The sequence below is a fragment of the Lissotriton helveticus genome, chromosome 3_2 (genome assembly GCF_964261635.1).
Source record: "Lissotriton helveticus chromosome 3_2, aLisHel1.1, whole genome shotgun sequence".
NCBI lineage: Eukaryota > Metazoa > Chordata > Amphibia > Caudata > Salamandridae > Lissotriton > Lissotriton helveticus.
In genome coordinates, this window is record NC_136062.1 from 213,598,294 (window position 1) to 213,625,472 (window position 27,179).

General features: G+C 44.4%; 1 protein-coding gene across 1 annotated transcript in view; it reads left to right on the forward strand.

Annotated features, from left to right (window-relative positions):
- CCDC33 (coiled-coil domain containing 33) overlaps window positions 1-27,179 on the forward strand; it is a 1,331,950-nt gene that overhangs the window by 1,217,042 nt on the left and 87,729 nt on the right. Inside the window, exons 18-20 of the mRNA XM_078684539.1 lie at window positions 3,262-3,346; window positions 10,669-10,802; window positions 20,811-20,897. Of these exons, the coding sequence (XP_078540665.1) occupies window positions 3,262-3,346; window positions 10,669-10,802; window positions 20,811-20,897 (306 nt within the window). The remainder of the gene's footprint in view (window positions 1-3,261; window positions 3,347-10,668; window positions 10,803-20,810; window positions 20,898-27,179) is intronic.

Genomic DNA, 27,179 nt, shown 5'->3' on the forward strand with positions numbered 1-27,179 from the left:
AAGATATTATTACAAATATTTTTACTATGTGATTTGTGTAGGTGTCGGTAATGTCTAAAATTACATTAGCACATTATACCTTCAATTCGTTTTTTTTTTGTTGCAGCTTGGGTCTTAATGCCAGTAGTGTTACACTAATTTTTCAGTGATTCACTGTGGGTGTCCATGTATGGTATGTGATTTATCCCAGGACTTGGTTGCGTTATATTTTAGCCTGTTTGGGGTTTAGTGCAGCCGGAAATAGAAATGTGTGTAACTATGGTATATTTCAAGAGACATACTTTTAGGTAGGTGTGTTTTTGTATTTATTTGTCCCTTCTTATGCCCTTTCCTTCACATTCAAATTCTTACTCCCACTTTGTAGTTGATATTCCAATTTTTCAGTCAGCCCTGCCTTCTCACTTACACATGTACACCTACGGCAGACCCTGTACAATGGGGACGACTACCTGTGCTAGAATGATAATACGTGAAACAGCTGAACACCTTGATTTGCTGGGGCAAAAAGGGCTGCTGTCAGGGATGATGCACCAATGATCCTTTAGGGTATACAACCTTTACCACGCAACTTTTACCACGACCTACCTTTACCACGCAACTTTTACAACGCAGGAACCTTGACCACGCATACCATTACAACGCTGGTATTTACAACGCAGGTACTTTTACAACGCATACCATTACAACGTAAGTATTGGTAAGTATATAATTTTATTTAAAATATTTTAGGTTTGGGTTTTGGGTAAATGGGTATTTTTAGGGTTCAGGGTCAGTTTTCAGTTTTTGGGTAAAGGGGTATTTTTAGGGTTCAGGGTCAGTTTTCAGTTTTTGGGTAAAGGGGTATTTTTAGGGTTCAGGGTCAGTTTTCAGTTTTTGGGTACAGGGGTATTTTTAGGGTTCAGGGTCAGTTTTCAGTTTTTGGGTACAGGGGTATTTTTAGGGTTCAGGGTCAGTTTTCAGTTTTTGGGGTACAGGGGTATTTTTAGGGTTCAGGGTCAGTTTTCAGTTTTTGGGGTACAGGGGTATTTTTAGGGTTCAGGGTCAGTTTTCAGTTTTTGGGGTACAGGGGTATTTTTAGGGCTCAGGGTCAGTTTTCAGTTTTTGGGGTGCAGGGGTATTTTTAGGGTTCAGGGTCAGTTTTCAGTTTTTGGGGTACAGGGGTATTTTTAGGGTTCAGGGCTGGGTTTGGGTTTTGGGGTTCAGGGGTATTTTTAGGTTTTAGGGCTGGGTTTGGGTTTTGGGGTACAGGGGTATTTTTAACATATATATTTAAAAATTAATAATTAAATATTAATATAAATAATTAAAATATTAAATATTAAAATAATAATTTATTAATTTAAAAAAATATTATTAATAATTATTTTACCATATTATTTACTTACCTATACTTACGTTGTAATGGTATGCGTTGTAATAGTACCTGCGTTGTAAATACCAGCGTTGTAATGGTATGCGTGGTAAAGGGTCCTGCGTTGTAAAAAATGCGTGGTAATGGTCTGCGTGGTAAAAGTCCGCGTTGTAACGTCATATATCCATCATTTAGCCAATACACCCCTAAGAAGCAGCAAATGAATTTACTTCTGGCATGTAATTAATTTTCTGTAAAGAAATAATGAGTACTGCACTTGACCTAATAGTACTGAAATAGTTTTTTTCTCTTCAGGATTTTGTCAAACATATGGCTTTTGAGAAAACATATCTGGACAGTACTCTAGTAAAATAAATCAGATAAAAACATGTTTTACACAAGCATTGTCAAAGGACATAGGTAACTAGTATGCAGCCCATTGAGTTTGTCAGTGCTTTTTTTTTGTTGCATAGATTGCTGCTGCAAATGAAAGCGCATATGCAGTGGCCATCTTTAATGTATTTTCATATGCAATGGCCATCTTTGAATACCGTTTCTTAAATTATAAGTAAAGATGCAACATCTGCAGAGGTCATTATGAATATTTTTTCTTTTATTTTTAGAAACTCCATTCAAGGATGGCTTATGTGGATGTGCAGATATATGTGGCAACTTGAAAAGGAGCTTGAAGCATAGAAAAAATCATTCAAAGATAGATACTGCGTGTGGATCTGCAGCAGTCATCCTTGTGTGTGTTTTGGTTACCTTTTAAGGCACCCCATTCACCGATATCTACATTGGATGTGCTCTCATATGGGGTGGCCATCATCGAATATATTTAGTTACATTTTAAGAATCCATATTAAAAGATGTCTGCCATATATATATGTGTGTCCGTGGCAGTCATCTTTAAACGGGTTTCTTAAAATATAATTACACACATCTGTAGATTCGTGCTGTGCATACATACTTATTCACATACATGGGAGCCATCTAGGATTGTCTGAAACTTTTTTGAAATGGCCGCCAACAATAGTGTGATGTACTGCAGTCAGAGCATGAAGGGTCTGAGGAGAAAACAGCCATTGCATGGGATTGTAAGGGTGCAGGGTTAATAAACAGAGGGCGACGGGGGTTGATAGGAAGGAGAAGGAGAAAGTCTCTTATAGGCACAGAAATGCAAGGTCAGACGTCAGTACAGGAAATACACACAACATCCAATTGAAACACTGTGAGACTGAAATGCTCTTTGGCTGTGACAGACACAAGAATGGGGGAAAACCATCTTATCAGGAACAGGAAATTAAAAAAGTTATTCAATCATGAGCAAGGGGCTCACCCAAATTCCACTTTATCTGTTGTATTGTTCATAAAAAGTCTTCAACAACAGACAGCTAAAGCTGTCTATAGCAAAGATCCAAAATGACTAGCGTGGATTACCCTCCCAACAAATACTTTTGAAAACGGTTTTACTTGCCTGCTCTCCATATTAAATGTAATGCAGGTAATTGAACTCATTGGTTGTTTCTAGTTCCCTAATCAGTGCTGACACACAAGGTCTGGGATTAAGGTCCCTCACCTCCTCACCTCCTCAGGTTCTTCTAGTTCTCTTCTGTTGACCTACCAGCATTAGCCTTATGTTAATCAGTTATTAGCATGATGGCCCACCACTGAGCTCAATACCCCAGGTTTGGATGCACTTTCGGTAATGGGAGTATTGCCTGATGAATGCAATGTGTCTTGTGATAACTTCTTTGGAGGGCAATTGCTATTGCTCTTAGCTTTGAGTCGATAGGTGTGAATTCATAAATGTCAACCATAATGTCCTAGGCTTCACAAATGTTGTTGGTGGACCGTGTGGTTGGTTCCTTTAATTTCATGTCCTGCCTTTTTACGTTGGACTTTCTAAGATAATTGAGAAGATGGAGCGGATTTTGGACAATAAGCTGAAGGAGCACCAGAGAGGGAAGAAGGAGCTGCCCAGTAGAAAGACAGGTATTGAAGCTATTTTTTACCCAGTAATGGTCAGAAAGCTGATTAAGAAAATAATTCCATCCTAGGTCCTACCACAGACTTGTACATCTGACATTTTTGGCAAAAGACTATGGGCTAGATGTAGGTAGTTTTCAAGTTTATTTTATTTGGTTTGGTACTCCACTGAGGACCACAAAAAAAGGTGTATAAAATTCAATTCGTACAGCTTTTAAAAGTTCTCATGTTAATACAAAGATAAAAAAGGTTTTAAAAATTTATAAAATTTGTAACAAACTAGTTCATTAGGGGGAGTTTTGCAAACAATAATCAGTTCCTTGACAGTGGTAATACGGCATCTGAGATATATAGGAGACAGATGTTTTGCTCTCGCCGCTACTACTTTTGGATTGGGGCATATGAACAGTAGATGCTCTAAGTCCTGCTCTCCGCCATTACATAGGCTACATATTGGTGACTCACTTAGATGCCATTTTGATGTTAAAGTTTGGGTGGGTAGAATACCCACCCGGAGTAGGATTATTAATTTCCTAGCGCCGTGAGTGAGATTAAAATCTATATAGTTCTGGGTTTTCTTAAATACTATTGATTCCGCAAAGTTTTTATAGGAAATTAATTTGGCGCAATGTGTCGAGCCAAGTTCAAAACTTAGTCTTGGGGTATAGCATTTTAAGAAGAGTTTCAATTGAGGCGGTGTCCAAGTCAGCAACAGATCAGTACTAATGTTCGCCAGTTTGAAGGCGAAAGACATGTTTTTGTAAAATACGTGCTTCGTAGAATCGTTATCAAAAGTCTCCGTTTTAAGCAGGGAGCGAAGTGTACCTTCCTTTGCATGGAGCAGGTTGTATGCCCACCTAATGATGTTTGCGATACCTCGAGAGTAAGAGCTCGTAAGCGATAGTTCAAGTCGAAGTGCTTGTACCGGGATACACTGCGCTACTTTTAGCATTTTACTCAATATTTTTCCTTCTTTTAGGTCCAGAAATGTCCACTGTTTTATAGGTATGTATTCCAGGGCATACGATAAAACAGCAGGGATCTTCACACTGTACACTTTAAGCAGGGAAGAAAAATGTCTATTTCCCGAGGCAGCATATAACCTTAGCAGAGCTCCTGCGTGCACCTCAGATTTTCTTGACAAATTTAAGAACTGGGGGTTATTTTTTAGTAAACAACAGGAGGGACATTGGGAGGACAATATTTAACGGGGTCCAGTGTGCGTGTCCCATCAGGTTATTTTTTAGTGACTTAGTAAAGATCCTTCCCAGATAGGTATACTCCTCAACTTCTTCAATTTTTTCGTCCCCGAGTCTCCAACAATATTTACTACTTTTTTTCTTACCTGAGAAAGAAACTATTTTTGTTTTGGCTAAATTAGGTAATAGAAAGTTTTCCTTAGTGTACATAAACAGGGCATCCAGATTGTTTTGTAGCCCAAAGGGGGTTAGGTCCATCACTATAATATCGTCCGCATAAAGTAAGGTGTGAACTTTTTGGGCAGCAATCTTTGGTGGAAAGTTAAGTTCTTGCTGTAGATGCTGAGGCAAATCACAGAGATATAAGGAAAACAACAACGGGGCAAGGAGACACCCCATTAGGAGTTGGGATCGGGTTAGTCAGGCCCTTTTCTCTCCCCATTTGTACTTGGCACCAGGTGTCTGTATGCAGTGCCATAATGATTCGTAACAACTGCTCAGGGATTCCTAATTTCTTTAGTTTTTTCCATAGGGTCTCTCTATCCACTCGGTCAAATGCTGTGGTAAAGTCAATGAATGCTGCGTACACAGGCTGGGATTTAACTACCACATATTTATCAAGGATAGTTTGTAACATCGCGATATTGTCTAAGACTGAGTGTTTTGGCCTAAAGCCTGCTTGGTAGAGCGGGACCAGTCCCTGCGTAAAAGCCCATTTTTTTAGTTGATCAAGTACCTCTGCAGCAAAGATCTTTCCCGTAGTATCCAATAGTGCTATCTGACGGTAGTTGCCAGGCTGTTGTCTCGGTCCCTTTTTATGTATCGGTATGACGATACTACCCTTCCAGGATTTCGGCAAATTCCCTGTGTTTTGGATGAAATTGAAGAGGGGAGATAGCATCTTACTCCAACCCTTTGGGTCAGTCTGAAGGACCTTAATAGGTATTTGCTCCGGGCCGGTGGCTCCTGTTGTTCTTGCCTTCCTTATATGCATTTCTACAGAAAAAGGGGACACAGTTCCAATGGATAAGGTAATTCCTTCGCAGTTGTTTGTGGAAGTTATAGGCCTTTGCAAGGCTTTTTTTGTGCCTGTTTCTTTGACGATTAGTGACCAGTAAGTACGTTGATTGTTCTGTTTTGCTGCTATTCGCAGGTCGACCCAATTTTTATCTTGAGTTATATTTTTTTGCCATTGTTTCCCCCTCTTACGTTGGTTCTTTGATTTATTAATTTCTGCTTGTCTAGATATAGAGGGATCCAGGAACTGCAATCGTATTAATTTATTTATCCTTTTTGCACTTGTGGATGCCTACTAATTTTATTTTTGAGTCTAGCTGGTGCAGCTTGTTGTGTTGGAGCATTTGTTTTAATGTCTCGATTATCGTCTCAAAATTTGTTATTAGGTTGGGGGAATAGATTGCTTGAAGGAGCTGCTTTGTATTTAGTAGAATGGCGACTTTATTGAGTGTAGCAGAATTCCAGTATATCTGCCTTTGGTTTGTCTTTACCGTAACTGTACTGGATTTAAACATGATGTGGCTGGTTGGGCATGTGGTCGTTGTCCATTGGGTGTGTAGGGCCTGGATGGCATGGTCGCTTCCTTGGACAAAGTAAATCTGAAGCTGAAAGACAGACCCGTACATATCCAAGCTGCAGATCATGTAATCCAAAATTGATATGGAGTTCGTTCCCTGTCTTGTATAAGACGCGGGGATGTCACCTTCCACATTTCCGTTTAGGATAGTTCCATTTAGTAGAGGTAGTGATTGTAATAATATTTTCCCCCTTTTGTCAGCCTTGCTTTTGGTCGGGAACAAAGGCACTGAGATTTCAAGAGCTTCCTCCTTATACCAGCTTGCCCATTTCAGTATTTCTGTATTAGATAGTTTTCCGTTAAGGTCACCCATGATTATAAAAGGGAGATAAGCTTGAGTTTCTATTATTAGCTGGATATCTTCCAAGATTTCAACAAATAGCCCGTTGTTTTTTTGTCCAGGGGGTATATATAAGTTGAAAAGCAATACGTTTTTTTGCAGCTCTGAAGTGTCTAACCCCAACCTGATCTTGATACATTGGAAGTGGTTAGATTTTGTGGAGATGATTTCTTGGGCCCAGTTATACTCTTCACTTAATAGGATTGCTATACCTCCCTTCGCATGCCCTCGGCCAACCTCCTGCGCTGGGATATCATAGGTAAAGTACCCCTCCTGGTAAAAACTTTTTGTTGACCAAGTTTCTTGAATTGCCATTATAGCTGGTTGATTTTTCGTCAGTTCCATCATCTTTTCTGGTGTTTTCCCTGCTATGTTCCAAGACGATATCTGTAGACCACTGCTAAACTGAGCAATTCTTGTTCCGTGCTTGTTTTTTATTATTTAAAGTCTCTGCAATCCATGACCAAGACTGATCAATATTTACTGTGTCCTTATCTTTGGAGCTTTGGCTCCAGATTTCTCTCTCCCCGTCTTTTACTGAGATAATTAGATGATCTGCAGAGTCACCTATATAATTAGTTTTTTTATTTTGCTGATTAAAGGATTTTTGTGAAGATCCCTCAAGCAGATTTCTCGGTTTTCCATCTGTAGATTTCTGTATTGGAGTTAAATCGTAGCCACATTTATGGAGAGTCTCTTTTTCTTTCAGTATAATTCCAGGGAGCACTGTTGACCAAAATTCTACCACGGCGGTTTTCATTTTTTCTTTATCCGGAAAGGATACTAAATCGATGTCTTTACGTGATAAAGTTTGTAGGGGCAAAATACGTTGAAGGAGGTTAATAATACGGCCTCGATTGAGAGGGGCTTCATCTGTTGGAAACAGCTCCTTTATTTGCAGCTGCGTAGATATTAACTCTTCTTGTGTTGGATTTTTTTTCCGGTAATCTTCGGATCTTTTAAAATGAACTCTTAATGCAGGGCTTACTGGGTCATAAGGGAAGTCTTTTGCCCTTGGGTTTAACGGATTTTGTTGGAGAGTTTTATTATTAGATTTTTCCATCAGGTTTTGATTTGTTTTCTTTAGAGATATAGGAGACTTTATACTTTCTTCGTGAACAAAGTGGGCGTCGGTAGGGGTGGTGATCTTCTGAAATTTGAGTTTGTGCGCTTTTTTCTTTTTGAATCTTCCTAGCGGCTTTCCCCTTTTTTTCTTTCTTTCCACTTGCTTCTTTTTTATATTTTGTAAGTCCTGCGCATCCTCGCCGTTTAGGCCGGTACTATCCTTTTTTTCTTGGACCATGACGGGATTGGCCATGATAAGTTTGTCTTTGGGTTTCCTGAATATAGGATATTGGTTAGACTCGCTATTGGTGTCTTCTTTAAAGAGTTTCTTTAGGGAATATACCGTAGTTTTACACTGATTACTTGATGGTCCCTTACCTGATTTATTACCGGTTTGTGTTCCCATTTCTCTTTTCGTCGTTGCTAAGTGGCTAGTGCTTTTGATGTCACTTGTTACTTCTTGACAGTTGTCAGGTATTCCCTTTACTTTGGTTTGCTCGGTTTGTTCTTTTTTCCTTTTTTCTTCCACTAGAAATTTTAATATTCCTATTTGCACATCAAGTGTTTGATCCGAGTTCTCCAGGATATTACCTAGATAAGCGAGGACCGATTCCAGGATTTTTTGCAGTGAAAAAAGAGATTTCGATACTGGAGTGTTATTGTTCGTAGGTGTAGATGTAGGTAAATAGTATTTACTGATTCTAAAATACCGAATTTTACCGATTCGGTATTTTGGAATTGATAAATAATATGTAGCAAAAAATTTGGTAAAAATTACCGAATCGGTAAGATTCGGTATTTACCGAATCGGTATTTACCGATTCAGTAAATTTCTATTAATTCCTATGGGCCTGAAGGCCCATAGGAATGAATGGCAATTACCGAATCGGTAAATACCGATTCGGTAAAATGGGGAAAGAGTCATGGGTGGCAGGGTGTCACATTGACACCCTGTTGCACTCCTGAATAGTGCTTGTGTGCACATGTGGCACACATACATGCCCTAAGGCATGGGTACTCACAAACTTTCTCTCGGGGGCCAAATTTGCAGTGTGGATTGAGTCCGAGGGCCGCACCGGTGGGGGCGGGGTCAGTGGGAGAGGGGGCGGGGATAGAAAAAAAACTGACCATGAGGCTAATCAAAGGTCCCTGCAGCGAACGCCTTCGTCCACTGAGCCACCAGACCCGGCATACACACATTTCTCTCTCTCTCTCTCTCTCTCTCTCTCTCTCTCTCTCTCTCTCTCTCGTTCTTTCTCTGTCGCTCTCTCTCCCTCTCTCTCTCCGTCCCTCCCTCTCTCTCTCCCTCCCTCCCTCTCTCTCTCCCTCCCTCCCTCTCTCTCTCCCTCCGTCTCCCTCTGTCTCACTCACTCTGACTATCTCACTCCCTCTCTCCCTCGGTCTCACTCACTATGACTGTATCACTCTCTCTTTGTCTCCCTCTCTCTCTCTCTCTGTTTCCCTCTCCCTCTCTCTGTTTCCCTCTACCTTCCTCTATTTCTATCTCCCTCTCTCCTTCCTTCTCCCTCCTTCCCTCTGTCTCCCTCTCCCTCCTTCCCTCTCCCTCCTTCCCTCTCCTTCCCTCGCCCGCCTTCCCTCTCCCTCCTTCCCTCTCCCTCCTTCCCTCTGTCCCCCTCTCCCCCCTTCCCCCTCACTCCCTCTGAGGTCTCCCACACTCACACTGAGGTCTCCCTCACTCACTCTGAGGTCTCCCTCACTCTGAGGTCTCCCTCCCTCTGTCTCCCTCCCTCGCTCTGTCTTTCCCGCGCTCTCCCTCTGTCTGCTGTCTCACTCCCTCTCCCTCGCTCTCCCTCTGTCTGCCTCTGTCTCCCTCACTCTCCCTCCGTCTGCCTCTGTCTCCCTCCCTTGCTCTCCCTCTGTCTGCCTGTCTCCCTCCCTCGCTCTCCCTCAGTCTGCCTCTGTCTCCCTCGCTCTCCCTCTGTCTCCCTCGCTCTCCCTCGCGCTGCCTCCCTCGCTCTCCCTCTGTCTGCCTCTGTCTCCCTCCCTCCCTCTCCCTCTGTCTGCCTGTCTCACTCCCTCACTCTTCCTCTGTCTGCCTGTCTCCCTCCCTCGCTCTCCCTCGCTCTCCCTCTGTCTGCCTCTTTCTCCCTCGCTCTGTATCGCTCTCCCTCTGTCTGCCTGTCTCCCTCCCTCGCTCTCCCTCCCTCTCCCTCTGTCTCCCTCTGTCTGTCTGTCTCTGTCTCCTTCCCTTTCCCTTTCCCTCCCTCTCCCTCTTCATCTCACCCTGCCTGTGTGTGCCCGGGCTGAGACAGCTTCTGGGCACACACACACTCAGCAAGCCAGACAACCGCACCGAGCACTTCACAGTCTTTAAAAGCCCATTCGCATGCTAATGAGGCTTTGTTCACCTCTTAGGCCCCTGCAGCCCCACTCTGACGGAAATCGCCCGGCCCTTACAGGGCGCTGCAGCAGGGGTGTTTGCTGAGATTCTTTAAAAAACAAACAAACACGGGTACGATGTCTGCACGGTCCGCGGGCCGCCAGGGAAGGCTTGCCGGGCCGCCCCAGGCCCGCGGGCCGTACTATGAGTACCCGTGCCCTAAGGGCATGTATGTCTGCCACATGGCACTGGTGTAAATGCACACATTTGTATTTACAGAGGTATTCGTTATTTACCACCAACTAATAGTTGGTGGTAAATAACGAATCCTTAAAGCATAGAAGCACTCTTCAAAGTGCTTCCTACATGTCATTTAGAGATTCGGTAAATACCTAATCGGTAAATGATGATTCGGTAAATACCGAATCGGTAATTTGGCCACCTACATCACAAAAGCCTAATTCCGGTCGGTAACGGCCGAAATTCGGTAATTTCGGCCATTACCAACCGGAATTAGGCTTCCTACATCTGGCCCTATCTGTCTTACTTATCTCTAAAGGTGGTTTCCTCTTAGCTTACTGAGCTAACTTCAAAGTTGTTCTCAGTCAGGAATCATGTTAACTGGAAGCTTGATGACACACCCAGAGAGAATGTTGTGAGTGTTGCACCGTAGATGATCTGGACTTGAAGCTGTTCATGCAAATTGCTTAAACTTCCTTAGTAGCGGCAACTTGTAAAATGCACCCCCCTGCAAAACTCTTAATATTTATTTCAACCATGTCCCACCAGGAAGAACTATAGAAGACAGCATGCAGAAAGATGTGCATGCAACTCTGCTGGCCGAAAATGCAAGACTCCGGGGAGAATTGGACAGACTGCGCTTCCAGCCCGCACCAATCATTCTGCAGCAACCAGCCATGCCTGTAAGACAAGAATCGTGCAAAGGGTTGTTATGTCACGAGAGGCATGTTGCTACTTTAGGATAGGTGGATGTTGTCCACACTCCATCACGACAATAATTGGCATTAAAAACACACACACACACAGTTTTCCCCCCCAAAAAAACTTGAAATACACCAGCTCAATAAGCCATTATTTGCTAACCCGCCATGCAAAGCATATCTCGCACATTGGAGAACATTCAGATGATTTTCAGTTTTATTTCATAACTATAACTGCACTTAAAATGTAGTTTTTTCTTAGGACTGACTACATCGAATTTCTTCAAGAGCAACACTTTGTGCGGTTGGCCAACATCTGATGCCTGTACACAGCGAGAATTAACCTACCATACTAAATCACCATTGTGTGTGAACTTTGGTGTGCCAAATTGATTTTTTATTTTTTTTGCTGGATTTCCAGATCATGATACCCAAGCAGAATCAGTAGGATTCAGTGTCCGCAAACCTGCCCCACGTGATATAATCAACTTTAAAAAAATCATTTTAATGCTGGGCTTGGGATTTCTTTGCACCTTACCCTCAGTGGGCTGAGTTTGGGCACAGGGCCAGGCCGCAGGCCCAGTTATGATTAGCTCTGCCCTCCAGAACTTTCATATCAGCTCTGCAAGCCATCACTCGTGCATCCAGTGCACGGCTATGACCTCCTATATTTATAGCATCGCCTTATAGCCCGCCATAGAGGGCTATACCGGCTATTAAAGACCCTCTCCAGCGTTAAAGGCCCGAGCCGAAGGCGAGGGCCTTTAACAAGGGAGAGGGACTTTAATAGCCGGTATAGCCCAGCTACGAAGGGCTATAAGGCTATTAGAACATTCTGCCACTAGAGGGCAGAATGTTCTAACAAAAAATAACAAAGCCTTATGGGAGCGTGAGGGGATTGGAATCCCCTCCCCTTTGTTCACAGCCAGAGCAGTGAACAAAGAAACATTGGAATGTTGGAGCTCCGGGCTTATACCAGCTATTATAGGCCAGGAGCACTCCATTGTTTTCAATGGAGTTCCCAACATTGCAATGTTCTAATATCAAGTAATGCCTCCTAAACACATAGTTAAACCACGGAGTAGTACTACGTTTGTAGTCCTTTCTTTCATAGTGTTAAAGGTAATGTGTAAGTATAAGTAACATTATTTATAACATTTGTCTTTGCATCTTTAACATCTGAGGTGAGGTCATGAACATTGCACTTGGCTTTAGGTTTATGGTTTGCACAGTTGTTCTTCGAGTTATGGATTGCGGAATTAACCCTAGCTTGCAAATTTCAGTGTTTTTTCAGTTACCATTTGCAACCATATGAGTGCGATAAATACGTTTTCCTTTAGTTAATTCTGTTCTAATCATAACTTCACTTTAATCTTACTCTGTACGGTGAATGTATTTGTAAATAGACTAAAGAAGAATGGGAGTGATAGGAATAGGAAGATGTAGAAGAGGGAAAAAAGGAAGGGCAGAGAAAACAGCCAGCGGCTGCTTATGGTTCCACCCAAATCTGAAAGCAAAAGACGGGTTCAGTGTGAAGAAACAGAAAAGTGCCCTGTGTTCTGAACATGATTTTAATATCATACAGACAGACAGGCTAGCCGATGAGAAGGGTGCACGTCACCAGTAAGTAACTGGTTTGTGATACGTTGGCAGAGCGCCCAGTGACTATGTACTAGCACATAGGGTTCTGATCTGTGAAATATACACAATAGAGTTTGCCCCAGTATTGGACTTTCATAGATTCCCATGCTTTGTTTCATTCCCCGTCGTCGTAATGGGAGCCTCGGTAATAGAAAAATACCATAGCAGTAGGTACAAATGTGAAAGACAGGCCTAGGCCTCATCTCATTTTGTAGGCTATCCGCCTCTTTTTGTAAAAGAGACCAAAACATTGTAACAACCAATCAGAGTAGTCTCACCCCACCATTATTTGCTAACCCGCCATGCAAACCATATCTCGCACATTGGAGAACATTCAGATGATTTTCCGTTTTATTTCATGACTATAACTGCACTTAAAATGTAGTTTTTTCTTAGGACTGACTACATCCAATTTCTTCAAGAGCAACACTTTCTGCGGTTGGCCAACATCTGATGTGTAAGGCTACTTTGTCCATAGCAGGGTTGGTCACAGGGCCTGGTCTGTGGCCAGGTCTAGCACACAAATATCCATGAATTGCTAACCCCTGGTGTGACCACCAGTTGCCTGTACACAGCGAGAATTAACCTACCATCCTAAATCACCATTGTGTGTGAACTTTGGTGTGCCAAATTGATTTTTAATTTTTTTTGCTGGATTTCCGGGTCATGATACCCCCAGCAGAATCAGTAGGATTCAGTGTCCGCAAACCTGCCCCACGTTATATAATCAACTTTAAAAAAATCATTTTAATGCTGGGCTTGTGATTTCTTTGCACCTTACCCTCAGTGGGCTGAGTTTGGGCACAGGGCCAGGCCGCAGGCCCAGTTAGGATTAGCTCTGCCCTCCAGAACTTTCATATCAGTTCTGCAAGCCATCACTCGTGCACCCAGTGCACGGCTATGACCTCCTATATTTATACTATAGCCTTATAGCCAGCTGTAGAGGGCTATACCGGCTATTAAAGACCCTCTCCAATGTTAAAGGCCCGAGCCAAAGGCGAGGGCCTTTAACAAGGGAGAAGGACTTTAATAGCCGGTATAGCCCAGCTACGAAGGGCTATTAGAAAATTCTGCCACTAGAGGGCAGAATGTTCTAACAAAAAATATCAAAGCCTTATGTGAGCATGAGGGGATTGGAATCCCCTCCCCTTTGTTCACAGCCAGAGCAATGAACAAAGAAACATTGGAATGTTGGAGCTCCGGGCTTATACCAGCCATTATAGGCCAGGAGCACTCCATTGTTTTCAATGGAGTTCCCAACATTGCAATGTTCTAATATCAAGTAATGCCTCCTAAACACATAGTTAAACCACGGAGTAGTACTACGTTTGTAGTCCTTTCTTTCATAGTGTTAAAGGTAATGTGTAAGTATAAGTAACATTATTTATAACATTTGTCTTTGCATCTTTTACTTCTGAGGTGAGGTCATGAACATTGCACTTGGCTTTCGGTTTATGGTTTGCGCAGTTGTTCTTCGAGTTATGGATTGCGGAATTAGCTTGCTTGCAAATTTCAGTGGTTTTTCAGTTACCTTTTGCAACCATATGATTGCGATAAATACGTTTTCCTTTAGTTAATTCTGTTCTAATCATAACTTCACTTTAATCTTACTCTGTACGGTGAATGTATTTGTAAATAGACTAAAGAAGAATGGGAGTGATAGGAATAGGAAGACGAAGAAGAGGGAAAAAAAGAAGGGCAGAGAAAACAGCCAGCAGCTGCTTATGGTTCCACCCAAATCTGAAAGCAAAAGATGGGTTCAGTGTGCAGAAACAGAAAAGTGCCCTGTGTTCTGAACATGATGTTAATATCATACAGACAGACAGGCTAGCCGATGAGAAGGGTGCACGTCACCAGTAAGTAACTGGTTTGTGATGCGTTGACAGAGCACCCAGTGACTATGTACTAGCACATAGGGTTCTGATCTGTGAAATATACACAATAGAGTTTGCCCCAATATTTGACTTTCATAGATTCCCATGCTTTGTATCATTCCCCGTCGTCGTAATGGGAGCCTCGGTAATAGATAAATACCATAGCAGTAGGTACAAAAGTGAAAGACAGGCTAGGCTTCATCTCATTTTGTAGCCTATCCGACTCTTTTTGTAAAAGAGACCAAAAAATTGTAACAACCAATCAGAGTAGCCTCACCCCATGAGAGAGCCTCAGATTTTCTACCGCACGTTGTGCTAAGGGAGTCTCCACTGAGCTCTGCTCAGATTTCTCTTTAGATTTGGAATTTTCTTCTTTTTCTTCTTTTTCAACTCTAATATGTCTGATAATGAGAAGAAGGCTTTATTCAGAGCTTGTGCTACCTGCTCAAAGAAGAGGCTATACATTGAGGACAAGCATAAGGACTGTATATACTGCTTGTACCCGGATCACAAGGCCACAGATTGTAAGATCTGCAGGACTTTCTCTACGAAGACCTTGAGAGACAGGGAAGGCCGCTTGTTAACCTGGTTGCAGAAAATGAAGTCTCGTAAGGAGGTTCTATCACCAGACAGTGAGGATTCTTCCTCAGCTGCGTCCTCCAGGAGATCCAAGAAAAGGGGTAGGCCCTCCCCTTCAACATCTTCTGAGCCCCCTGTTAAGGCCCTGCAAGTGACCTCTGATAGGTCTGAGAGGCCTAGTCCCAAACAATCTCCTCACCGAGGTGTAAAGGAGAGGCTGGAACGGACTGAGGAGACACAGTCATCAAAGAAGGTACAGAAAACTCCTTCTATTACTTCTCCACCATCTGAAAAGGAGAAGGTATTCAAAAAACCTGCTACTGCCCCTCAGGAAGGAAAATCGGATAAGAAATCTCGTCCGTCGTCGACGAAAATATCTGGTATGTCGACGTCGACATCCAAAATTCACTTGAGTTCTGTACAGCTCAGTCGACGGGACCGTCGACGGCAGCTTCGTCGACGGCGGCTGCAGTGATATCTTCGTCGACGTTTAAGGTACCTGCAGTGCAGTCAGACTGTTTCCTTTACGACTTCAAGGAGCCTTACAGAAAATCCATCCGTTCAATACCGATAGTTGAACATGTGTGGTCGGAAGGTACTAAAGCGTTGCAGAATCCAGCTACGGTCATTCCTGTTCTTCTCCGGCTGGAGAAAAAAATATAAGGCTCCAGAAAACAGTCCCGCTTGCCTGACTGGTCAACCGAAGCCGGACTCAGTTATTTCCCAGGCAGCGCAAAGAAAGTCCAAAAATCCTTCAGCGCCTCTTACGACACCGCCAGACAAAGAGGGGAGACGCTTGGACAATGTGGGAAAAAGGTTCTCCTCAATGGCCAGCCTTCTAGTCCGAGCTGCTAATGCTCTTGCAATCCTGGGTAGATATGATCGCCAAATGCGGTGCGATTTATCCCCGTTTGTTGACCAACTTCCGGATGGTGCAAAGGAAGAGGCCAAGAAGATTCTGGAGGAAGGAGAACATTCATCTTCGGAGGTGATAGATTGTGCTATGGATATAGCAACCACCGCTTTCCGAGCTCTTGCAGGATCAGCAGTTTTAAGGCGTCAGGGCTGTCTTCGGGCAACCTGGTTTCGCCAGGAAGTCCAAAATAAGATCTTGGACTTACCTTATGATGGAGAAATGCTTTTTGGAAAGCATATAGATGATGCCTTTCAAGACATCAAGAAGGACACGGACACGGCAAGGTCCTTGGGGACATTGCATTACCGCAAGGTTCCTTTCAGGGGTGCGAAAGGGAGAGGTTTTTCATCATACAGAGGGGGCAACCAACAGCGCTACTCTTCTTACTCACAGTCCTCTCAGTCATACAAGCCCCAATACTCACAGCGCCATGGTCAATCTGTGTCTTTCTCTCGCCAACCACCAAGAGGACGACAGGGACGTCAGGGGAGAGATATGCCTAAACGTCAATAGCGGCTTCATGGCTCTGTCTACTATTCCCCCCCCTCTAGTAACATCAGTCGGGGGCAGGATATCAGAATACCTCCACAACTGGAAAATTATTCCCATGGATTGGGGGGTCTTCAACATTATACAATTCGGCCACACACTAGAGTTTCAAGAATTTCCACCATCCAGAGCTCCTCGCGCCATGGAATCGAAACATCTGAATCTTCTACGTCTCGAAGTTCAACAGCTGCTCATCAAAGGGGTGATAGAATCGGTTCCTCAGACCCAACGAGGGAAAGGATTCTATTCCAGGTTTTTCCTGGTTCGCAAGACGGAAGAAAAGTGGCGCCCAATTCTAGACCTGAGGGAGCTCAACACCTATCTCATAAAACTCTCTTTTCGGATGGTTTCTCTCCAGGATATATTGCGTCTCCTAAATGCTGGCGATTATATGGCAACTCTACATCTAGAGGACGCATATTTTCATGTTCCCATTCATCCGGCCCACAGGAGGTGTCTTAGCTTTACAGTAGCCAAGAGCCACTTTCAGTTCATAGTCCTACCTTTCAGACTAAGATCTGCACCGCGGATATTTACAAAGGTATTGGCACCAGTGGCAGCTTTTCTCAGAAGGCAGTCTCTGCAGGTGTTTCCCTACTTGGACGACTGACTGATAAAAGCTCCAACCTCTCCAGCAGCCTCAAAAGCAGTCGAGGATTGTATTCAACTTTTCAGGCATCTGGGTCTAGGCCTAAACAGAAGCAAGTCTGTCCTTCTTCCGTCCAGGTTGGCAAGATTTCTGGGTGCCATTCTGGATACAACTCTTTGCAGAGCTTTCCCTTCAGAGGAGAGACAGAACAGACTGATTCTTTCTGCCAACCGTTTTCGAAGGAAACAAACTCTTTCAGTCCGTCAGTACAAATCCCTTCTAGTATCGATGTCATCTTGCATTGCATTGGTTCCGCACTGCAGGCTTCACATGCGTCCCCTGCAGGAACAAATAGAATTGCAATGGCGTCAAGCAGAGGGGTCTTTCCAAGACAGGATAAAGATTACTTGTGTCATGAAGAAGGCGATCAGGTGGTGGACTGTAACAAGCAATATCGAGGAAGATCTCTCCTTCAGGGTTCCTCCTTCTCCGTTAGTCCTGACCACAGACGCTTCTCTAGAAGGCTAGGGAGCTGTATTACAGGATCTTCAAGTGAGCGATCGCTGGTCTCCAGAGCTTCGCACCTCTCACATCAACCTACTAGAACTGAGAGCGATTCGTTTAGCTCTACAAGCTTTCCTTCCAAAAATTCGAAATTCTACAGTCCTGGTGCGGACAGACAACACGACGGCCATGCATTATGTGAACAAGCAGGGCGGAACAAAATCCAAACTCATTTCAAAAGAGGCACAGGAGATCTGGGAATGGGTTATTCGTCACCAGATATCTCTCTCAGCAGAACATCTACCAAGTTCTTTCAATGTGGAGGCGGATTCATTGAGCTGCCTAAGGCCAGTCTCCCACGAATGGGAAGTGGATCAGAGGACTCTTGACAGAATATTCTCTCGTTGGGCACTCCTCTTATAGACCTGTTCGTGACTCCACAGAACAAGAAATGCCAATTCCACGCAAGCAGGTATCACCATCGAGGGTCGCTGGGGAATGCCCTTTCGATAGTCTGGTCAGGCCCATTTCTTTATGCCTTTCCACCGATTCCTTTGATACCAAGGATACTGAGGAAACTCAAGACGGAACCCTGCACCATGATTTTAATAGCCCCAGCTTGGCCCCACCAATTTTGGTTCACAGAGCTCCAGCTTCTATCTTAGGATCAACAAATTCCCCTGCGTCCAATTACTACCCTGCTGACGATGTCCCAGGGCCAAGTAATGCATCCGGACCCGAGCTCTCTGCAATTGACAGCTTGGCTCCTGAACACCGGGAGTTCAATGCTTTAGATATCCCTCAAGATTGCAAGGACATTTTAGCTCAAGCTCGGGCTCCTAGTACAAACAGGACCTATCCTGCAAAATGGAAGCGTTTTTGTACATGGTGCCAAAAGGAGAATCTTCATCCTTTTACTTCGGGTCCTCATAAAATCTTACCGTACATATTGTCTTTGGCCAAATCAGGTCTTCAACACTCTTCCATTAAAGTGCATCTGGCAGCGATCTCGGGGTACAGACGGACAACCTCTGGCCCTTCTCTTTGGTCCGCGAGGGTGATCAAGCAATTCCTAAAGGGTCTATTCAGGGCTTTCCCTCCGGTGAGACCTCCTCCTCCAATTTGGCAACTCAACCTGATCCTTGCCCATCTCATGAGGGCTCCTTTTGAACCAATACATAGAGCGGACATGAAGTTTGTGTCCTGGAAGATTGCTTTTCTTCTGGCGATACCATCAACCAGGAGAGTTGGAGAACTTCAAGCTCTCACAATTGTTGAGCCTTTCTTACAGTTCAAAAAAGAATCTTTGATCTTACGGACAAATCCGAAATTTATCCCAAAAGTCCCTTCGGATTTTCACCTAAATGAGCCTATAGTACTAAAGACTTTCTTTCATCGACCTTCATCTCTGGCGGAGAGATTTCTCCACACTTTGGATGTCCAAAGATGCCTGAAGTTTTATCTTCAACTTACGAAAGAATTCAGGAAGACTTCGCAACTTTTTGTCGCTTTTAGCTCTCCAAGGAAAGGTTTGCCCCTGTCAAAGCAGGGGATATCATGTTGGATTGCCAGCACGGTTCATTTCTGTCATCAAGCAGCGGGAAAGCCGCTGAGGGGACAAATCAAAGCTCATTCTACAAGATCAGTGTCATCATCTACGGCTCTGTTCTCTGGTGTCCCTATCAAGGACATTTGTAGGGCAGCTACATGGAGCAGTGCCCATTCATTCACAAAACACTACTGTTTGGATTCTTCCACAAGGAGTGATACAGCAGTCGGACAAGCAGTCCTGAGGAATTTATTCCAGTGTGCGGTGAGCTTTCCCTTCTATCCCTCCTTCCTTTATTGCACATTTTGTATTTGATGATAATGCTTATACTGTGTTATGCTGATATGGATGTAACAAAATGTGCATTTGTGGCTTACTGCTAGCTACTCTGATACAAAGCATGGGAATCTATGAAAGTCCAATACTGGGGCAAGAAAACAAGTTACTTACCTGTAACTTTGGTTCCCCAGTATTGGTATTTTCATAGATTCCCATGCGCCCACCCGCCTCCCCTGGGAAAGCTCAGCCTTCAGTCAATGTAATTACTTTTACACAATGTCTACGAAAATCTGAGGCTCTAAGTTTCTCTCAGGAGGGTTCTATGGGGTGAGGCTACTCTGATTGGTTGTTACAATGTTTTGGCCTCTTTTACAAAAAGAGGCCGATAGGCTACAAAATGAGATGAGGCCTAGGCCTGTCTTTCACTTTTGTACCTACTGCTATGGTATTTTCAATTACCGAGGCTCCCATTACGACGACGGGGAATGATACAAAGCATGGGAATCTATGAAAGTACCAATACTGGGGAACCAAAGTTACAGGTAAGTAACTGGTTTTCTTGACAACTGAACTTGGCATTCTTCTTAGTGCTCTGATATGTATGTATGTGATACTGTACAGTAAACCTGCATTTTAGCGACTCTACGTCGCCAAGCATGTAGTTTTCCGCTCCAGAGGACCTATTTACAAAGAAAGCCAGAAATGTACGGACAGAGATGGCCGCCTCTGCCACAACATGCTTTTCTAACTTTCTTTTATTCACAAACATTCCCTCCTTTATGTCTGGAATGCAGTGCCAGTTGTAGGTTTGCAGGCTGCTCCTGCAAAGGTAATTTGCGCTGGGCAGTGCGCACCTATTTACACTGTACAGAGTTCTCCATAGCAGTTTTTTCTCAACCAGGGAAAAAAGTTTTCCGAATGGAGAAAACCCTTGCTCTACAGCCCCCCCCCAAAGTAGTACTTCACTACACTTCCCGCAGTGGAGGTGGCTTTACGCCAGCCTGTGCTTGAGTACATCTCCAACCCATTGCAGGGTAGAGGGGGCGAGAGGGTAGTTTCTAAAGACCCACCCTGTTTGTGGCTGTTTACACACTTCAAAAAAAAAACACCCTTGGGCCACCCAGAAACGAACGCCTAATCCCCCTGAACTGTGTTTTCAAGAGCAGAGATCTACACACTCATGTTGGAGATCCACACCTTCATAAATGGATTTACTCCTGCTAGGAATCACTTTTTGATTTCCTTTCAAACATGAAAATGTTTGGTCATAAACTCTCTTTGTGATTACACGCACTGAAGTTCAATTCAAGAAGCTAATCCATTTTAGGATTGGCAGTACTTGTCCACTGCAGTTGTTCCAGTAGAACAAAGCAATTGTTCTTAAAAGAAAAGGCATGGAGTGTTGCATCTTTGATGACTTGTACTTATCTGTTACCCTTCCCTTTAACTATGCTGCTGCTGGATATTTATGTTGATTTTGGGTTTCCTTGTGTGTTTCTCTTTGTCACAGCAGGATTCCTTCACTGATTCAGAGAAGCTCTCGTTGCTCGCCAAACTGGAGAAGGCACAGTCCCGGGTTCAGATTCTCGAATCTCAGGTCTGCAAGCTTGAACTGAACAGATTTTTTTGTGCTCTCATTTTTCTATATTAATGCCTTCAAGCACCATTTCTTCTTCCTCTGCACTACTGAATCTTGCCTGTTCCTCACTCATTATTCGTCATGTTCTCGTTTGGCCCACTCACATGTTTAAGCCCACTGTCTGCTGTTGTCGCCACCATTGTGCTCATACCTGTAAATTTAGTTCGTCCCCTCTGTGTAATCCAAGGTAGCAGCCCTCTTTCTCTCCTCTGTTAACAGTCACTTTGTTTCTGTTCACTGGCACCAGTTCACCCTTGTTTTCTCCAGATCCCTCTCTCTCTCTCTCTCTCTCTCTCTCTCTCTCTCCGTCACTCTCTCTCTCTATCTGTTCTTCTTTCTCGTATCCTCTTTCTCTCTCCAGCTTGTTCTTTTTCTTTCTTACTCTCTCCTTTATATAATTACTATCAATTTATTGTTTAACATGTATTCAATCGCAGTGAAAGAAATGGTGTAAAACATAACAGTGTAATGACATAAATAACGGAAAAACATAGAATTCTTCTCTTAATCACAACCGAAGTTTATGTGGAATGAATATACGCCTTCCTTGTATGTTATAAAATAAATCATTTCTACATAAAACAAAACCATACACTTCTATTAAACAAACACAATTAAGTGTAGTAATTGTATAATTTGATACATCTGGGTCGAATGAAAATGAGCATTCAAACCCAGGTTTGAAGAGTACGTCCTTCATATTTCCAGGCCTTTGATCTGGCCATGTGCAGCAAACTTGCCTCCAGCATATGCACCTCAAGCTTAAATAGGTTTGGAATACTGTAGTGTGAAGCGTGTCCTCACGTGTGGAATGATGGCTCATTCATGTTCTGGTGTGTGAAGGTGCTGCCGTTTGACGGCTGTGGCCCGTTGTGTCCCGCTTTGGGCCTGAGACGTAAAATAAAGCTGATTGTGGCATACCGTTTGTGCATTCATTACTTAACAGAAGTGGAGAAGAGCTCTCACTGCATGGGAACCCAAGAAGTGTCCTGGGGTTATCAAGTAACAGAATCAAACAAAGAAAGTGCCAGAATAGAATTGGGAGTATTATCGTGACTTGCTTGAAGGGGAAGTATTAAAGAAGAAACCCAACCAACTTCCGTGCACATTAATGGACTATGGTACAGATTTGCTGTAACAAACTTACCAATATAAGACGCACATCCTTCCACATTTCACCGCATAATAATACCTCAGACCAGTATGGTTTGTACGCTGAAGAGTGTGGTGTTTCGATGTTAAAGGCAACACCATGTTGGACGACCAGGGGAGGGGGAAGTTGGGATGGTTCCCAAAGGACATGAACAGTTTGGTATAGTCTGATGTTCCCGTCAGACGGTGAATAAAAAGCCTGTCCAAAACGGGCATGGTCAGTTTAGAAACCACGACTGCATAACTACTGTGTGTGGCTCCAATTATTTCGGACATTACTACATTGGCGACAAGAGGGCATGCTGCCGAACTCTTGGCTATCTGCTAGTTCCCCAGCAGCGTTTCATCGAGGGGCATGCAAGCCCACCTGCATCACGGCTAGTGGCGGCCCACACTTCCTTTTGGCTGCTGTGTCCTCTGCCTTCCCGCCCGCCCACCGAAGTGCCTCCACTGAGTTCAACCGATCAGCGTAGTAGCTCTGAGTCTTCCAACGGCTCACACAGTGAGCACAACACCTGCGGCAGTGGCAGATTATGGCCCGCCTGCCTCCCAAGCTGCCGTGAGGTTGATGCACCCATGTCTAGTAGCTTCCACAACCTGCATGACTTTGTACGGCCTTTTGCCCAATGAGGCATTTTCCTGCTGTGAAGGCCCCGTGTTGCTTTGACTGCTGTCTGCCCATATGGGGCCTATGACCCGTGTTTTTAGGTCGAGCCTAAGCCAGCGCGCAATGGCTTCTCTGACGATCTGTCGTAGGTACTGTACGGAGGAGAAGCCCTGCCCACATTTTTCATTGGCTTGTGTCTTTGTCCTTTGTAAATGCTGGCCTCTGATTCTTTAATAGGCTTGTTAGTCCCTCCTTAGTATGGCCATGTCATCATTTGTATCCTCCCATAGCTACTGGCCCCTTTACTTGGTTGTTACACGGTATGTGTGTTGTTTTCTTTATTGGCACGACGACATGCTTTGCTTACATTCAGGGCCATGCTCGCTTTCACTTTCCAAGTGCCGCCGAGACAATGGCGGAGGGTTGTTTTTTTATTTTGTATGTGTTGGGCCGTTTGTTATTTTATTTTGTATGCGTGCGGCTGTTTGTCTATAATACACACCCGCTTTTCTGTTTCTTCTTTATTTTCACTCTGTTTAAACAAAGCGGAACTGTGTAATGTGTGAAAAACTTTTGTTAGGCACCATGGCGTTGCACGGACAAGACCATTTTTTGTACGACTAAGATCTTATGCAGAACTACCTTGGTAATAGGAGGACACATGAGGGTAAATCGTAACAGTCACAATACGCACACAATACGAAAAATTCCCCAAACTAGCAAGTTGCAAAGTTTTCCATAGACTTGTGCTTATGTTGCAAAACAAATGAAAAATGTCTTGCTGCTTCGTAGTTTCATTCAAATGTGGCACGGCTGCTGTCACTGGCCCGGTGCTTTGTTTGGGGGACTCCGGGCCCTCTCTGCTGGCCCAGTTGAATCTATGACGTTTCAATGCAAACATTCACAACGCATGGCTTTACAACGCGGTCTTTACGACGACCGCGTTGTTACCACGTGTGCCATTATACCGCATGTCGTATCTACGACTTGCTGTAGGGGGCGCGCTGGACTTAGGAATAGTAGTAATAGTAAACTACTCCAGTTTGTGCAACAGCAGGGAAGGTGTTGGATTTAAAATCCAACACATTCCCTGGTGTTGCACGCCCTCTACAGCAAGTAGTTGATACGACTTGCGATGTAATGGCACGTGTGGTAACAACGCGGTCGTTTTAACAACCACGTTGTGAAGTCATGCGTTGTGGAAACAGCGTTGAAAACGCTGCTTCCCACCCAGTTATGTGGGGGCTGCAGACTTGTGGCAGTCTGGCGAGCTCCCTGTGCCTGGCCCTCCCTGGTTCAGATAGCCTTACCGTGCACCAGCAGCAATAAGCACGACTATGCCTAATGCAATCCTCCTCGCATTAGGCAAACCCCACAACTATCCCTATCTCTGGCGAGTATATAAAGCGGTGTGCGGGTCCCCCTGTCAGTCAGGGTAGGGAAGAGCCAGAGTGTGAGAGGACGAGGATGGGCCAAGTAAGGGCCGAATGTCTTCTGCTGCTCCCGCTCCTGCATGTGGTGCTCAGCAGGCCTCGCCAGGTGAGTGAGGGTGTCTGTATAGTGCACAGTGTCAGCTGAGCGTGCTCCTGGCACTTTGGTAAATATAAGGTATATAGGTGTGTATTGTCTTGGTGAGACCGCACTGGATTCTGACGTCCTTACACCATTGCAGTCCATACACAAGGGTAGTGCCAGCACTTCACACTGCTCTCCTGCACCAGACTACGGCACAGCCACGTATGCGTGCCCCTCACAATCCCATCAGAGCGCACTCCTAACACTACTGGCCGGTGCCTTGCAGTTACCTACACATTATGTACTGCCCGTCAGTTCCAGAATCTGTCGTTGTCAATTATATTACTGCCCTCAGTGACTGCTCGTCACACTATCTACCAGTGCAGGCTACCCTCACAACTACACAAATCAAACTAGACATGTGAGCTTTTCACTCAAAATGCCAGCGTTTTCACACTGCTCTTCTGTGCCACTTCTCACAATGTTCACCCTTCCCTGCACTTTGCACTGCCCAAAGAGCTATTCTCTCACACTTCCTTGCACTGTGTGTCAACACCTCCCACTCTCATACTGTCCACCTGGGCCAGCTGTTGAAGCCCACCTAAGCTGACCAATGGCGTGTGCCGTTAATTCTCTCTACTCAATCATACTCCCCTCGGCGGTGCTCCCCACACACCGCCCTCCTCCTCCCTTCCCCAGCATCATTTTAAATTACAGTGAGTCCGTGTTCCCTGCTGGCTCCGATAGGCGTCTGGAAGCCGAATGATGGCTTTCAGACACTGGGTGATTTATTGAGATTTATTGAGAAATTCGGTCTTAAATCTCTCAGCATTAATCTGTGTGCGTCTGGTGCCTTACCTGCCAGTCTGTGTGCACGTGGTGCCGAATGTTGACAATATTGGCAGCGTGTGATGGGCATGCAGTGTTTGATGAAGGCACGGCTGACGGTGTTTGATTTTGTGATCAACGGCAGTGTAAACTTTTTACACTGACCACCTCTGTCAGCATTTATAACTCTAAACTGGCACCAGCCATTTGCAGAGTAGGGTCATTTATCACGCTGACACTGTCCAGCAATGCCAACTTTTCACACTGCTCACTTGGCACAGGTTTTAACACTGCAAGTAGTCTCCTCTTCCACTGCTCACCGGTGCCAGGAAGTCACGCTGCCCACCAGCCCGAGAGCGAATTATACTCGCTCCTCTAGTCTATGGCCCTTTCGTGGAACTGCACCTGGAGTTTTGGGTCTACTTTGATTAAAGATGGAGTAGAGCACTTAGAGAGATAACTGAGGCCCAGTGTAAATGATAATGCCTTTTGTTTATCTGTTTTAAAAACAACACAAAAATAGAAGGCATCGCCATTTACAATGCCAATAGCTCAAACTCTCCTAAATGCGAGACCTATTGCATTGCGAATGCCTGTTGTAAGCCAGCTATGACACATACCTTCCGTTTGAGTGCTGATTGCTACATCTGTGCCTCCACTTCTGTGTGTTTGCTGCTCCCAGAGGTGCTGCTAGTGTTTCTAATACGGCTTCGCCTCAGTTGACAGAACTCTCCCAGAGTTTTGTCCCGGCATCCAGTGTGATGGGCCAGGCAGCATCCAGTCTTTCTGATACTGGGGGGTCCTCTCCCGCATCCTCTGCTAGGAGTGGCCAAGGGCGATACCACCTGCGACCTAACCGAGAGCCGTCCCAGCGTTATGCTTAGTTTCTGACTGATGGAATCAATACATGTTCCTAGACTAAGCCCTATGGACAGTCCTAGTAACCCTGTTGGGTGGTCTAATCCTGGTGGTATTATTGATGCAATGTTTCTGCTGTTTTTCAATTCCATGGTAGAGGAGGAATATAGTGTTGCGATGTTCAAGGCGACACCATGTGAGATGCCCAGGGGAGGGGGGAGTTGAGATTATACCCCTAGGGCATGAATAGTTCAGTATAGTCTGATGTTTGCATCAGACATGGAATAAAATGCCAGTGCAAAACCAGGGTGGCTAGTTTAGAGACCATGACTGCATAACCACTGGGTGTCTCCAGTTATTACAGCTGCTGCGTCGTCAGACCCCTACAGAGATCCTCTTGTTGCAAACTTGGGGAGAGGAGTTGGCCTAACGGCTAGGGCGCTCGATCTCGGATCTGGGTTCGAGTCTCGGTAACGACACCAAAAACCTCCTGTGATTCTGGGCAAATCACTTAATCTCCCCGTGCCTAAAATGAAAGTGTGTCCTCATGTAACGTAACTGGAAAATATGTAAAGCGCTCTGATACCTGATTCGGTTCGGGTCTAGTTCGCGCTATATAAAACTCTGCAAAAAAAACAAACCCTCAGACAATTCAGTAGGCACAGTGCTTAATTTGTAAAATATGAAGTGCAGGTGCTGAAATATTTTTCGGAGGCCACACCCACGTTTTCAGGCCCCGCCCACTCTCGACACAGGCTCCACCCACTGTATTAGCCCCACCCACATCTTCAAGTGGCACTGCTAAAAGTCAAATATAATACCTGATCTGAATTTCAGAAAGGGAGCCTTCGTAAGGTTTTGATAGGAGGTTCCCCGTGGCGTGAACCATTTTGAAAAAGATGAAAGCAAATGTGCATTTAAATCACAAGTTTGGAATAAATTAGCTAAAACCACTAATGCATTGAAATGGACAATTTCAGTGCTCTGCTCTGTGTGCTGATTTGGGGAAAAGGACAATACTGGGGGTAGCTAGGGCATGCCATTTTTCACAGAGTCTATGATTTCAAAGGTACAACTTTGACATAGCTTAAGTTATATGACAAAATAAAACCCAATGTTGTGAAAACACTAGTCCAAACAGATAAACTGAATAAAATCATGCAATACACTTGAATGAGTCAGTCAGCCACTGTCACTTCCAGAGTCCTCACCCATCTGATGCTCCGCCATCTCATCTCTCTCTCTCTCTTGCTATCTGACCTCACGGCTCACGCTCTCAC